Source organism: Nomascus leucogenys, chromosome 3 (assembly GCF_006542625.1).
Source record: "Nomascus leucogenys isolate Asia chromosome 3, Asia_NLE_v1, whole genome shotgun sequence".
Classification (NCBI taxonomy): Eukaryota; Metazoa; Chordata; class Mammalia; order Primates; family Hylobatidae; genus Nomascus; species Nomascus leucogenys.
Genome location: NC_044383.1, coordinates 60726733 through 60743126, shown reverse-complemented (window position 1 = coordinate 60743126; position 16394 = coordinate 60726733). Strand labels below are relative to the sequence as shown.

Here is a 16394-nt window from a genome sequence, read left to right as displayed (position 1 = left end):
CTAATTACATTCAAATGCTTGAGTGGATAAAAGTGTTCACAGTTTCATGAAAGTAATGGTATCCTTCCAGTAAATAACAATAATACTTCACAATTTGTGTGAGTTTTTTCTTTTTGGTTCTCAAAGTTTATATTGGTTGATTCATATGATAATGCTAAACATACATACACACATACACACATGTATATAAAGGTATTATACTAATTGATATATTTCCAAGAAGCTTTATATGTTTAGTTAAAAAAAAAGTGTATCATGACAACAGATGGGCAACTTACGCTCTATCAGAAATGCCATATTGTCCCACCAATGTCTAAGAAAAAAAAATTCTAAAGGACTCTTGCACATGCCATACCACTATAAAATTGGGTCTCTAAAAGTAATTTTTTATTTTAGAAACTATTTTTATATTTGTTATTTTTGTAAATATTCCTGTGCTACAGTACTTATTTTTCCAGATGAATGCCATCAATTTGCACAATATAGAATTCTTCAGCTTTCTGTTGGATTTTAAAGTTGGGCAACTTTTCTGTCTCTGGCTAGGTACATACGCTCTGAGAGATCCATAATACTAATTAACTTCTGCCTGTCTATCATCTCGTCCAATATCCTCATACTGGTTGGACAGACTCAGACACATAATAAGGTATGACTGGTAATTATTCTGATTCTTTTTGTGTGTTTATATTTTGGCATATAGTTGGTTATTGATAATCTAAACATTCATTGTAAAATGAAAAACTTCTGACAAAATTATATTTTAAAGCAAAATTTTTTTATTGGTTTCTGAATAAAAACATTGTCTATTCCAGTTCAGAATGTATACCCTTGGCTTAATTCCCTGTGGGTTGAGAGGTTGTTCCTAAGAGTAAAAATGTATGTTTATTAAACATTGTATCAAAGCTCTATGAGTTCAAAGCCTTGGGACATCAAAAGCACATATTTTGATTCATTGGTCTAATTGTAATAAGATCTAATTGTAATAGGATAGAAGGCTTTTGTTTTGGTCTAATTTATTAACATATTGATTCCTAAAAGGTAACTATAAATTGCTTACAAGTGTAACATCTCTCTTGAAAATCCACCTGAAAAATATCCATAGGCAATAATTGAAGAGAGTGTTAGATGAAAGCTACTTTAGATTTTATGCCTTTCAAAATTTTTGGTTAACCTAAAGGTATTTTGTTACTTAGCAGAATGTAAAAGTATATTTTCTGTTTATGTGAATGAACCAATTTGTGAGTCGAATGACCATGTTTTTTTCCCCAGAAATGATTGTCTTTACTATTCTGAAATGTATTTTAAGAAACCCATAATAGCAATTTGAAGTTAACTTACCCCTGCCTCAAAAGGATTCTGTTAAACACCACTTTGATAACTTATTTGTCAATGGATCACATGCCTTCAGGCCTGTTATTTTTCAGCTTTTTAATTTTCAAATACTAAAGTGAATAATTAAAAATTTTCCCATGAGCCATCATTTTAAAATAATCATGTACACTTCGATAGGTTCTTTTCATGTATTATATATTCATAGGACATGTATTAATGTCAAGGGTAATGGATAGTCTGTTTATTTTGCTAACCTACATTCCTAAGACTGGTGATTCCCACCAAAAGAGCCCAATTCTAGGTCTGGGTAGGACCTAGGAAGCTGCTTTAAGTGATTCTGATGAATGTTTCTTCTTGGCCCACATTGCCCTAGGCCAGGGGAAGGGCTCAAGGGGTAAGCCCTAATCCTGAAGGAAAAACAAAAAGGACAACCCCATCAAGGGCCCTGTAGAAATAAAAATTACTTTCATGTCTTTGAGTGTTTAATTTTCCTCCATTTATTTCCTGTATCTTTTCTTCTTAAAGAAAGAATCTGAAAGAAAGTAAAGACTATTAAAATATAGTTCAGGTCCATGTTATAAACATTTAATACAAATTTTAAAAGGAAGTACAAAGTAAAGAAAAGAGAGAGAGAGAATGACTAAAGGTGAGAGGGATGCCAATCAGAATTGGGAGACAAGAAGGTACAAAATGGCCAACAGAATAAAAAATGAGGGTAAACATGGATGTAAGTGAAAAGAAAAAGGGAAACAAAAAGGCAATGATAGGAAGGAAGTAGAGATAAAGGGGATGAGATGGGACTGTAAACCTTAAGGAATTATTAAATTACTCATGTCATTCTTTCCTTTCTGCTTGTTCACTTGGGCTGGGCTTCAGATCTCTTAGAAATGTTCATACACTGGTTAATACCTATTCCCAATTTTTTAACTACTTGCCCTTCAACCTCCACCCAGAAAAAGAGAGCTTTCCTCTGAAATGGGAATTATTTAGTGGGATCAGGAACCAGAAAAAGTCAAGCTAGAGCCAGCTAGAGCTCAGAGTTTAAGTTTTTTTCACCAAACATTCTTCCTTTTCTGTCATTTTTTACTCTCCAAACACTCTTGAGTTATACCTCCCCTTAGACTATGGAAAACTGCATGATCCACAGTACAAAGTATGCTTTTAAAACTGTTTCATGCTGTTTGGCAAAGTTTTTATAAGTTCTGAGCCAAATGGTACCATAGACATTTCTACAAGGTGTACTTCACATCATAGTGGTGATGGTCTAAATCACTGATGTACAATAGAAATGCAATGCAAGACACAAATACAAGCCACATATGTAATTTAAATTATATTAGTAGCCACATTAAAAAATAAAAAAACCTACGAAATTAATTTTAATGTATAATATTTACCTCAGAAAATCGACAATATTACCATTTTAAGACATAATATAAAATATTACTACAATATTTTACAAACTTTTTTAAGTCTTAAGAATCTGGAGTATATTTTATACTTATGATACATCTTAATTTGAACTAGCTACATTTCGAATGTCCAGTGGCTGCATGCAGCTAGTGTCTACAACGTTGTGCAGGTCTAAATGCCAGCTATATTCAGAAACTGAAATTATCTCAAAAAACTACATTCTGTCTGCCCAGTTTGACCTTCACAGGTTTTCAATGTTCTCTTTTTTTTTTGTAATAGTGTCTTTTAAAATCTGCAAATATGAATATCAAAGACAAGATAAATTTGGTTTACTTTTCATTTCTTATTTTGAGGAAGGGCTGGTATTGACTTACTACCAAAATAAGAGTTTGATGTAGTTTCTCCCCAAGTAATTAACTATAGAAAGCTTCTATGTAGTTTTGCAACCAAAGTGGTTTTGTATCAGATTGACTAATGCTAATTTTTGCTACTATAGTTATTGATGCATTTGGGGAGGAGTGGGTGGTAAGTGGTAGTATTGATGACGAAAATAAGAGATTATTAGTTTGTTCTTATGCTATATTAATTTTGCTTTACTAGCTCTTAGTAGATGTTCCTACAAGCCTAGGACAATTCACATTAGAGTGATTAGAAAAGAAAAATACAAAACACTGGAATTTTATTCTTAGTCACTCAAAACAGTATCACATTTTCTAGGGGAAATAATCTTGTGTTTTATTAGTTGAATTAGATTGACTCTGTTTGTATTTATATATGAGAATTTGACATGTGAAAGGCTACATCTGTTTGACTGTATTTGGGATTAATGGTGTCTCAAAAAAATAGAAAAGTACAAAGTATGTTGTCTGTATAAACATGATGTGCATAAACTACAAATAACTATTTTTTGAAAATGTAAAATATTGTTCGATAACAAAAGTATTTTATTTTGGTTTTGTATAGGATCCCTTTGCTTCTGTGGGCATTTTTTTAATTAATCAGATTTGTATCTTTGACTTCCCTGATAAGTTTTAATTGATGCTTTAGTATTCCCATCTTAGAAAGTATAAACATCTGAGAGAGCTTTTTGATGAAGAAATTATTTGATACTGCTTCAGTGAGTTGTCATGGCTAGTTTGTATGAAAGCTGGTATCTGATGTCGATGTACAGAATAGTTTTGAAGTGTCATATGAGGGCCTTTCTCTGAATTGCTTATTGAAATGTAATTGACCTGATTATCTTGCTACTGACTATCTCTGCTTCTCTTTGAATTGAAATGTAAACAAGCTGAAATAATCCATTGCATAAAATAAATGTATTCAAATTTTTTAACTGTATATTCAATTGCTGGCAACAAAGTAAGGAACCAAGTGCATTTTGTTATATCTTTTCTTAAAACGCAGTTGTAAAATTTAATTATAACCCACTTCATTATATTTTGAGTTTTCTCATAAAGTGATATTTCCCTTTATCTCTTTGTGCATTTAAACTTTCAACCAGGATGTCTTTGTATTGCTCAAATGTTATTTATTTGTAAAGCGTTTCCTTTACACCTTTAAGTATGCATTTGTTTTTTTGTTGTTGTTGTTGTTGAGCTGAGTAGACTATTTTTGGTACTACTGTTTTGCAGAAAGCAAAGATTATTTTGAAAACATAAATTTAGAGAATAGTGTTTCTTAATGACAAAAGCATGTATTGCTTTTGCTTCAAAGGACTTTAAGGATTTAAATAATTTATCATATTGAAGATTTCATAGCACTCTTTTTAACTGATAGAAGACAAATTTGGCAAAACTCTTGGTTTTTTGGTTAGATAAAGATAACCACCCAAGAAGTTCAAAGTACTGGGAGATAGCTTCTCTCTCTCACAACGTCACTACCAGGTTATAAAAAAAAGCAAGTCTAAGTCCAAATTTTATCACACATTTAGATATTTATTAGATAATCCCTCATTAGCAAATCAGGAACAAAACCTATTCAGTAAACTCAATGAGGGCCCAGGTCTTTGACCTTTTAGATACTTTCACCCACCCTGTATGTAACATTCAGTAAGGTGGACATAGCAACATTCTAGGAGCAGGATTCTGTGCCCTTTAATCAGTGTCATTCAGTCAGAAATCCTCCTAATCCAATGTCTGGACACGGAATGATTAGGGATAAAACCGTGGGCCCCATCGCTAAAAGATATGGGATATAGGCCACAATGGAATCTTATGTACGGTTCATTTAAGAGTAAGGAGTGTTTAACTGTTTTAGCTAATACACATGTCTTCAATGCCTTTACTTTCACCAAAGGGAATCCATTAATACATTCATTATAGTGATTAACCAGACACTGGTTCACCAATAAAGACTAATCTTTTATATTTAGTTTGATAATGAGTAAAGTGTTGATTGTGGCTAGATACACCTCAGTAAGAAGGACCTATAGTTTCCCTATATGGGCCTTCCAGATATAAAGCCAACTGACCAACTAGTCTGGGCATTCTTGGACTCCTCCTAGAATTACACGTTAAACTAACTGGCACATATATAGTATCATACTGAAAATACCAAAATATTATAAAATAAATTGCAGATATTATAACAAGCATACAGAGGTTAATATTTAGAGAACTACTAGTCAATTGTGAGAGAACAAAGAGATATTAACTTGAGTCTTAATTGACCTAGGAGTAAAGCAAAAGTTCTCATTGATAGATAAAGGGAAGTTTCTAAATTATTTCGGGTGGTCAAACTTTTTCTTAGCAGTATTTAGGAGGAAATTATCTCATGGTTCTTTATGTATGGAGCATTGTATTACATAATGGGCTGTGTCTTTTAATTCAGACTTGCAAAAGATAAAAAAATTCTCTGTCTTGAAGCACTTTTAAAAGTCCCGTTCTCTATTATGTTTTCTTCTACTTCATCTTGTAGTTATTTACCTTTTATAAAGATGTTATATTTTTGTTCTGTAGTTTGAATAGAAAGAATTAGTAAACATGGGCCAAACTAGTAGGTTATAGTCACTCTAATGGAAGATTTTTTTGTTTTGTCAGAATTACGTTTTTTAAAAAGTAAAACCTCGAATTTGAATACCTTAACTTGGGTCAAGCACTCTCTAATTTAACTATTTGTCCCATGACTTTCTTTTGCCAATAGTCCCAGCTTCTGCACACATTTATGTACATGCCTGACCTCCAAATATCTGTTTCCGACTTCTGAGAAAAAAATATTGAACATATATTTACAGCTATCCATTCAGTTCTGCCTGATACTCTTTGAAGTCAGATTGCCCCCTGCCCCAGAGATTCAGTGTTCTACATGCTTCTTTGGGAGATATCAGTCTCAGATGGGGATGGTTAAGAGAACGCATTGTAAGCCAGGTAGATTTAAATATCCTAAATCTGCCAGTTCTCCTAGTTGTGTGATCTTAAGCATGACACCCTGCATCCCTAGACCTAAGCTTGTTGTCAAAGTTACATGAATTAGTACATATGAAGCACTTAACCCAGAGGCTGGTATCAGCACTTAACCCAGAGAGTGGTACTGTTTAAGTGTAAGTACCACTTAAACAGTAGCTGTAATTATGGCAAAGATAATTATGACACCCAGATATACATCTGATTCTGTCCTTATCTTCATACCTTCATATTTCCTCATGTCCAATTTCCTGCTCACCACTAAATTCACCATTTCTGTTTCCACCCCGGTCTTTTGCATTCAGAGGCAAAATTGAATGCCTTTTCTGTAGTCTCCAACCCAATTACATAAGCTAGAACTCTGGAAGTTATCCTTGATGTCTCCTTCTTGCTCATGGAGTAAATCTAATAAATCATCCACCTATGACAGTTTAACCCTCAAATATTTCTCAGATCTAGTTTCTTGTCTCTATCAGGTATTGATCATACTGCTTACAGTATTATCAGCCCCATTCTCTATCCTGTAGCCCGTGTGATGGAACAAAAATTCAAATCTGACCACTTGATTTCTCTATGTAACATTTATTGTTGTCTCATTTCCTACAGAAGTAATTTTCAAATTGTGCTCAGACACAAGCATTGAAACATATTTTGTTTATCTGTGGAGATTTTTTTATTCACTGCTTTTCTTGTAATAATATATTAGAACTCAGGAATAAATCGTACAAGAGGAAAACTTCTGGAGCTTGTAAAATCTGAGAAAAAGCAGATCTTAAAAATGACCATGCTGACCTCTCCACACTATTTCTATTTTACTGACTTTTGTTATACCAGCAACACCAGACTTCTAATAGTTCATCAAAATTCATCTATTTTTTTTTTTGTTTCATGCTATACTTCATCCTGGGGCACTGTTCCTCCACCCCAACCCCACCTGTCTTCCTGTCTTTATTTGTCTCAAGCTCATTCTCTGACGCTCTGATCAGTTTTCCCATTAGAGAAAACCCTGCTTATGCACACCCGCTCTGGGTTCCAGGATTTCCAGTGCATACCTATTCTCTTGTATTATATTACCTGTTTCTAATCAGACTATACACTTCTTAGGGCAGGACTAAGTCATACTCATTATTAAAGCTCTTGCAAGCATATAGTCTATGTATAGTAAGTAAATAATAAGTATTATTAAATGGATGAAATAAATTTGAATCTATTTGTGCTTATATCTATGAATCTAATAGCTGTTGTTAGTCTTACAAAAAGTAGAGTCCCCCACTCTAGACAGGATCTCAGCTAATAGTGATAGATTATTTTTCTAGGGCCTGTTTTAGCTCTAAGTGATTGATGGCATGCTTTAAATGTGATCTGGCCCCTGGATTTTAGTTAAGGAGATGCTGAAAACTAGCAAATGTTAATCTTTTTTCTTCATAAGAATACAGTGTTCATAGCCTTAAAAAGAAATGTGCATAGTTATAATTCTTCTCATTGGAGACATATCCTGCCAGTAGTGTCCCAAGTGTAAGTCTATTATGTCTCAAATGAATGTGTGATTTTAATGGTTGAGGCCAACACCTATTTAGATTCATTAAAATCTAATTTGTTGACTTGCTATGACGTTTGTAAAATGATTTGAATGTAATAAGCTTATGTGTAATTCACTTGTTCCCGTTTTGAAGTATCTTACTAACTTAGAGTTATTCTGGATTCCTGAAAACCTTCATCAAACCAAGGAGCATAATGGTTGGCTAGCTTCTTGATTCCCCCAGGCTCCCAGCAATAAAAGATGATTTCCCAAAACAGATTCCCAACGAAGTGAGAGACAGTGAGATAGCAGAGGCTCTGTTGTCCTACTGTAACCTCCTAGTCCCTTGATCATTCATTTCCAGACTTGTGTGGTGAAAGCCAGAGACCACATTATTGTAAATAGGGCAAAGATCAATATGAAAGATGGGCTCAGGGCAAGCAAAGAAGATGAAAGTGGAATTATTTGACAATAGAATTACTGAAATGATTGAGATGTCAAGAGCCAAATGACCTTGAGGGACAAGGAAGCAGTTTGGACGTTCAGTGAGTATTCTTAGCTTCAACTTCAAAGCCGATCAAAACTCCTGAAGAGTGAGTGCTCACTCAACAGGGAAGATGCAGAACACGAGTCTCAGCCTAGTGTGCAGGTGATTGCTTTGAGAATGTCAGGCCTACTCTCATTAATTTTTGTTCATTTATGCTGAGGGAATTGTACAAAAGCCAGACAATGCAAAGAAACTCCATGACTTGATCAATTCTACTCTCCGTCCCCACCACCCCTGCATTAGACTTGGCCTTCATGATTTCTCACTTTGACCACTGTAACATTCTTCTAGCTTTCCTCTGCAACTAAAGCCTTTCCATGAGCCCATCCTCTATATCACTGTGAGAAATATCTTAAATTTAAAGAAAAAACAAATACCTGATTGCATAATTCCCCTGCTGCAAACTGTATGATGGGTCTGTAGGGCTTATGAGATTAACTCCATGTTCTGCATATCACCTGCATTCAGGGATGCCTGAAGTACCTAAGTTGACTTTGTGGGAAATAAAAAGGGCACTCTTTCAGGGCAGATGCAGATGAGTTATAAAATCATTCTCTCCCTCCAGACTAATATAGCCTCTAGCAAGCCTTCTGGCTTGGCAACAAGAGCTAGATTTCAGCATTCCCTTTCTGTTCCCTCCTAGGGACCGTCTCTGTGTGCATTCCAGCTTTCTTATGGCTATGGGAGTTCCTCTTGTTTTTCTGCTTTTGCACTTGCTTTTTACTCTGTCTGATAAACTCCTACCACACTTCAGAGTGGACTTATGCAAACCATTTTAGCTCCTACAACACTCCTTTCTGCTTTCATAGCATGTGATACATACCTCTATTGTTAGCACCAATCAACTTATTCTATACGTGATCAATTCCTGATCAACCCTGCCCACTGTATTGTGATTCTCAAGAGTAGTGTGTCTCTCTTTTTACTGGATTTAAAAACCATTAATTCTAGTACTTGTTTTATACATGGCGTGAAATTAATAAATGTTGAATGAATGAATGAACTTATGGCTATGCCTATTGAATGAGGGATAATATAATAGGAGTATAGCCACTTCATTTTTGGGGGCCCCATTTGGAATAGTTGTAATGGAGGTCAATTATTTTTTATTATTGTTGTATTGTTGTCATTTTATGATGATATAAGGGAGTTGAAGAAAATACTAAAGACTTACAGAATGTTTTTGAGACCTTCCTTTGATGAGAGGTGGTTAAATCAGATCTTATCTTTATGCAGAGATATCCAAAAGAGAATTTGAGAAATTGAGTGTCCTTCCAAGAGTCTCACAGAAAGGTTGAAGAATATCTGCTTTTCTCCCCTGAAATCAAACCAGTGGAGAGATTACAAATTTCTCCCTATGTATTATTTTTCATCTTTCCCCTTCTCAGGACATAATATGAACTGGTCAGAAGTTTGGCTCATGTCAATAGAGGAACCATGTTGGAGTATAGCTGATAATGTTTATAAGAATTCTTAATACAGTGTAAAATACTGAAGTACTAGATGAACATCACAGAAAGTGAATTACTTTAATTTACAGATATTCTCACAAAAAAATGAAAAGCCCTTGAGATAAGATTACAATAGAATTTTCAATGGCCCGGGATATGAACTTTGAGACTATGCCTCTCAGGGTGAATATGAGGTGAAGAGAGTAGAATTTAAGTTACCACTAAAGATCTTTTGACCAAAGTAAAATTTGTCTCAGTACGACATCGGAATGGTGTGAAGAGTGTAGGAGAGAACTCCTTTGACAAATGCTCCATAATGTAATTCAGAGGTTTGCAAACTTTTGTTGTAAAGGGCCATATAGTAAATACTTTCAACTTTGTAGGACATATGCTGTCTGTTGAATCTATTCAGTCCTGCTGTCGTTGCTAGAAACCAGTTATAGAAATAAAGCAATGGGTGTGACTGGATTTGGCCTGAGACCTAGCCTTAGGCAATTTTGAGCTTTCTAGAAGTATCTTGTGTGCATACCAACAGAGGAACTACAATGTAAGGTGAGGCCAGCCTATTTCTGGGCTGATGCTTTATGTAAAAATAACCTCCAGTTCTGACGTGTCTACCCAAGGGTTAGCCTGTGTAGCCTACAGAACTGGAACAGAGGACCTTGGCAGTTTCTGAAAAGGCTTCTGCCAAGATGAAAAGGAGTGCAAAACCCTCTGAATTTCTTCTTCTTCTTTTTCTTTTTTTTTTTGAAATGGAGTTTTGCTTTGTTACCCAGGCTGGAGTGCAGTGGTGCGATCTCGGCTCACTGAAACCTCCGCCTCCCAGGTTCAAGCAATTCTCCTGCCTTAGCCTCCTGAGTAGCTGGGATTACAGGTGTGCATCACCATGCCCAGCTAATTATTGTGTTTTTAGTAGAGATGGAGTTTCACCATGTTGGTCAGGCTGGTCTTGAACTCCTGACCTCGTGTTCTGCCTGCCTTGGCGTCCCAAAGTGCCAGGATTACAGGCATGAGCCACCGCACCCGGCTGAATTTCTTCTTTGGAGCACTCTGGAACTAATCACAGAATGCCTTCACTTATGATGCCAATTGGTTACCAGTGTATAAAATTATGGAAAAAAAACCATGAATCAAATCCCTCACAACCAAGCTGGACATTTTATAAATGGAAGAAGTTAAAAGTAGCTAACAAATACCCAGTGCATGAGACAACAAAGCTGGCTGGCTTTGTAGAAGAAAACTTCTTAATGTACAGCAGTATTTGTTAAAGCCCTTATTAGAGAAACTCTTTCATCTGACAGTCTTGGGCAGAGAAGTAACATCTGAAGCAGAAAATAGAGATGGCAGAGTCAAGCTAATTCCCAACTAAATTCATGCATAGGCAGAGTTGTCTTTTTACCTCTCTACCTCTATCCTATCTCACCCTACCCTGAAATTTGGATTGTTATTATGTATATCAAATCATAAGCATTGCTATGGCAAATCTTGGAACTAAAGACCAAATACTAATGCCTATAATGAAAAAAAAAATAAGCAGATTAAAGTCCATTTTTTACTTCTTTTGTGATAGCTAGTCAGTTAATTTTAAATCTTAAGCCTTGAAGAAAGAACTAGGCATATGACTGAGATGAGTCTGGGTCTTGACTATGAAATTTAAGATGTATGAAATTCAAAGTAAGTAAATTAAAATATTTATAGTTATCTTAGGCTGCTAGTGAATTGAATCAAAGATTAAGACTTTAATTGTAATGTGAAGAAGAAATGACTAGCTTTAACAGTAAACATATAAGCAGAAGAATTTTAATTCGTTAATATTTGTGATGAGGGCCTGTGTAAGTGTTCTTTGTTAAACTACAATACACATAGTTTTCGTATATCTCTATAGATGTGTCTTTGGTAGATGGTACATCAGTATATACATGCAATTAGGACTACAGAAGGTTTTGAATGAATCTTATTTGTATCTGTTTTATTGCCAAATAAATTATATCTGTATTTTAAGGTGATTTTTCCTAATGAATAGAAAGATGTGTATTGCTTTTACAAAATACAAATTAGTTCTGCTTTTCTTATTTACTTATTTTTGTTTATTTTCTTTTTATTAGAAGTAAGACCATCTATTTCTTTGTTTAGAAATTTCTGTTATATATTTTCAAAATCTCCAGAATAAAGCTAAAAGGTGAATTCTGTATGCCTAAGAACAGCATCCTTTATTACAATGAAAAGGACAATCTGTACCAATTATCTATTGCTATGTAACAAATTACCTCAAATCTTAGTAGCTCAAAACATATTTATAATCCTCACCATTTCTATGAGTCAGGAATTTAGGAGAACTGTAGCTGGGCATTTAAGGCTCAGGGTCTCTCATGAGAGTGCAATGAAGATGTGTCGGAGCCACAGGAACCCAAGGTTTGCCTGGAGCTGGAAAGATCTGCTGTAAACTGACTCATCATTCCAGGTGTAATGGAAGCTTCACTTATTCTAACTGAAGTACTTTAAGCTCAACCACTTCCTGGGCATGCACCACTTGTCAAGTTACTTAACCATTCTTCACTCACCAGCCTAGTGTTCTTCTACAGTTATAAATCATATCACGACACATGTCTGTTTAAAACCCTTTGGTGAAAATAAGTGAAGCTTCTATTATTACACTTGGAATGAAATCCAAACCACATAATATGGCCCACAAACCCCAACATGACATGGGCCTATGTACTTCTTTCACCTCACTGCCTCATATTCATTACTCTTTTCTTTCTGTATATTTCTGTCACACTGGCCGCCCATTAGAAATGTTGTACGGGTCAAAAAGCCCTTAGTCAGGTGACCATTATTCTGGTTTGTACCTGTTGCCCTGGTGCAATTACTAGCAAGACCACTTTCAAAAGCATCTCATCAATTACATGCTTTTCCTAGCATCCAGCTCTTTTCTCTGCCTCCTAACTTTTTTATATTCCTCCCTTATTAGTCTTCTTCCAGTCTTGGGCTAGCCTAGTTAACTTACATTAACTTACGTATGTTCTGCAGATAAAATATAATCGTCTTAGAAAAGCTTTCCCTAAAATCCCACTCCTCCGAAATGAGCACTATCATGGTTTTTCCACTAATCTGTCTAGGAACCCAATTTTTTTTTTCACAGCCATTACTTTACTTTGTAAGCTTATTTTAATTAATGTCCAGAAGAGAAAGAACATTATCTGTTTGATTTGCACTGTATAACCAGTGCTGAATAGCACATAGCACACACTCATTAAATATTTTTAAATGAATGAAGGAAATATCTAAGCCTCAGTTGTTTTTAAATCTATAAGTAGGGAGGAGATATTATAAGAATCAAGTAAGATTGCACCTAGGACAGTATCTGGCACAAAATATACTTTTTTCTTATTGAAGTATAGTTAACAAAAAATTGCATATATTTCAGACGTACAACATAGTGTTTTGATATAAGTATACTCTAATGATTCCCACAGTCAAGTTACTTAACATATCCATTACCTGACATAGGTACCCTTTTTGTTTATTGTTTTCAGGATACTTCAGATTTACTCCTTTAGCAAATTTCAAATAACAATACATTCTTATCAACTAAGTTACTGTGCTGTACGTTAGATCTCAATAACTTACTGGTCTCATAACTGGAAGTCTGTACCCTTTCTAATTGAAGTTAAATGTATATACATCGAAATGCACAGTACATAATATGATGAGGTTGGACCAATATATACTTATGTAACCAATACCTGATCAAGATATGGAACGTTGTCATCACCCTAGAAAGTTCTCTCTTGTCTCCTGCCAGTCAATCCCCATCTCCTCACAGGCAAGCGTTGTTCTGATTCCTGTCATCGTGAATTCATTTTTTCTGTTTCAGGATTTTATACAAATGAAATCTTAGCATGAGTACTTTTTCTTCTGGCCTCTTTTGCTCAATATATTTTCTTTGAGAAGCAACTATATTGTTGTATGTATTAGTAATTAATTATTCTATATTGCTGAGTATTATTTATTGTATGAATATATGAGGATTTGTTTATCCATTTTCCAATTGATAGACATATGAATTGTTTTTAGTTTTTTGTTACTATGAATAAAATTGTTTTAAAATTTTTGTAAAAATCTTTGTATGGACATATATTTTCATTTCTTCTGGGTAAGAAGCTAGGAGTAAAATTGTTGGGTATAAAGGCAGGTTAGATTATTTTTAACTTAAAAGAAAAAATACAAACTGCTGAATGGTTTTCCAAAATGGTCATACCACTTTGTACTCTTACCAGTAATCTATGATAATTCCAGTGTTACATATTCTTGGCAACATTTTAATTTACATTCCTCTAATAACTAATAAAGTTCAGCACCTTTTCATGTCCTTATAGGCCATTTTACATCCTCTATTGTGATGTGTCTGTTCAAGTCATTTCTCTCTTTTTTATTTAGATTGTTTGGATACAAATCCTTTATAATTTTTCCTATAACTAGTGTTTACACTTCCTTAATGGCATCTTTTGCTGAGTAGAAATTTTTGTGAAGTTCAGTATATCATTTAAAAAAATAGTTAGTGTTTATGACTCCACTATAAAAGACCTTCATTACTCCTGTAGGTCATAAAAATGTTTTTCTATATTATCTTATCTATATTCTAAGCCTTCCCTTGTCATCTTAGCTTTTATGTAGATCTATGTTTCGAACAAAATTAATTTTTGTGTGTTATATGAGGTAGGTCTTGGGGTTCTTTATCTTCCACATGGATATCCAATTGTTCTGGTACCGTTTGTTCAAAACATTTCCTTTTCCCATTAAATTGCTTTGGTAGCTTTGCAAAATCAGTTGACCGTATGTGTGGATCTGTTTCTGGATTTCTACATTGTTTCTTTGATCTATCTTTCCTTATGTCAATGCCATAATCTTTACTACTATAGCTTTGTGTTAACTCTGGAAATCAAAGAGCTTGAGTCCTCTAACTTCATTCTTCCTTTCCAACATTATTTTGCTTAATCTAGGTATTTTGTCTACATTTGTCTAATCTAGGTTCTTTGGATATTCAAATACATTTTAGAATCAACTTTTCAATTTTATACAAAAAAGTGTGTTGCAATTTTCTTAGCATTGCATTGATTGAATCTTCAGGTTAATTTAGGTGGGGACCGATATATTCTTTTGATAACTTATTAATCATCTAATGGCAATGGGTATGAATTGGCTTCCTGAAATAGAATCATTAAGTTGTTGTGACCAATTAGATGAGGATGCTGAGAAAGAAAGGACATCACAAATTGCAGTGCTTTTGGACTCTTATATAATGCTCATTATTAAACTAAAGAAGAGTTGAAGAGAAATTAGGAATTTATGGGGAGAACGATGCACTGCTCTAGGGCAAATATTCTGCTCCAAGCGGTTGTTTCCTTGCTCTTATTGTCTTTCAATACTCTGTCTTTTGGATATTTTATGTGATTGCTTCCTAAATATGTTTTCTAAAGCAGAGTATTTTCCTTCCAAATTACTATATATTTTCAATATATCAAACATAGGATGCAATTATAGATTGATTTATTTTCTTTGAATTTCTTCAGCTTGTTCATTATCAGCTGAGGGCAAAAATATTTCTAAGCTCAAAAACTCATGAGCCATTTTTTTCTTTAGTCATATAGAAGGGCATGCCATTTTGACTAAGCACAAATAGAATATTTGTAGAAAGTTAAGAAATGAGCAGCAATGTTCCTTTCCAGGCAGTCGGAGGCTTGGTGGCACACTTTTTACATGGAAGCAAAATATTTCTGAAATTAAAAAAGTAATTTAAAAAGAGCACAAGGACCAGAATGTATGCCAAGCAAGCACCCTTTAACTTCATTTACAGTGAATGAGAGCAAGTTTTAAAAGCCTTTAGTGAATATTCTGTCTAGAAACCATTTATGTTTAAATTTCACTGATTAGATTTTAAAAAGTAGGTGGTATTCTGTATTTAGCCCCTTTTAAACTGCTCATCGTCAAAATATCTGAAAACAGTTGCTCTTTTGCCTCTTAATTCAAACATAAATGCTATTATTCAAGAGGTAAAATAAGACATTTACCCATCTGTTATTAATACAGCCTGGTCCTTTTTACTAACACAGTAATCGCATGAGTATGCCTATTATTTTTTTTTTCAAATACTAGAAAGGATTCTATTATGTATAATTTGTGTTTTATTCTTAGAGAACTTTTTCATTTATCCCTGTGAGGCTGTCTCAGTGATATGAAAACATGAATATGTAGCATAACTATCTTTATGTTTTTTCTTTTATTTTTTATACTGTCAAGAAAAAATGATGCATTTTCTTTATTCATTAAATCTCAAAGCTATAAATCTTCCAATTATGTTTCGATATATCTTATTGGTTATCTTTCCTTATTCAATTAGAACTGATTTTTAAAAAATGCCTTTGTATTTCATCCTGCACCCATCACAGCCCTCTTCATTTGGCTGTATTAGGTGTTGGTTGTAAATAAAAAGAAAATGATGTTTGAAGTAAACAAAATCCTGTTTACCTATTTCCACTGCTAGAAAGTGATGATAAACTCAATTAAGAACAATTGGAAAAAAATACATTACACGGATGGGGAAAAATTTAATTATTTTGCATTTCGTCTTCTGATCATCTTCAAGATTTAGTTGACTCGTCTGCATTAGTGTCTCAAAGGGAGATAGCATGAATTTTTCGAGAGAAGTGTGTTTTCAGTGCAGATTCTCC

At 34.2% G+C, this 16394-nt stretch overlaps 1 protein-coding gene across 3 annotated transcripts in view; it reads left to right on the top strand.

Annotated features, from left to right (window-relative positions):
- Positions 1-16394, top strand: part of ADGRB3 (adhesion G protein-coupled receptor B3) — a 753297-nt gene that overhangs the window by 598520 nt on the left and 138383 nt on the right. For all 3 annotated transcript variants that reach the window (XM_003271086.3, XM_003271085.3, XM_030809408.1), the window contains one exon: positions 544-646. In XM_003271086.3, coding sequence (XP_003271134.1) covers positions 544-646 — 103 coding nt within the window. The remainder of the gene's footprint in view (positions 1-543; positions 647-16394) is intronic.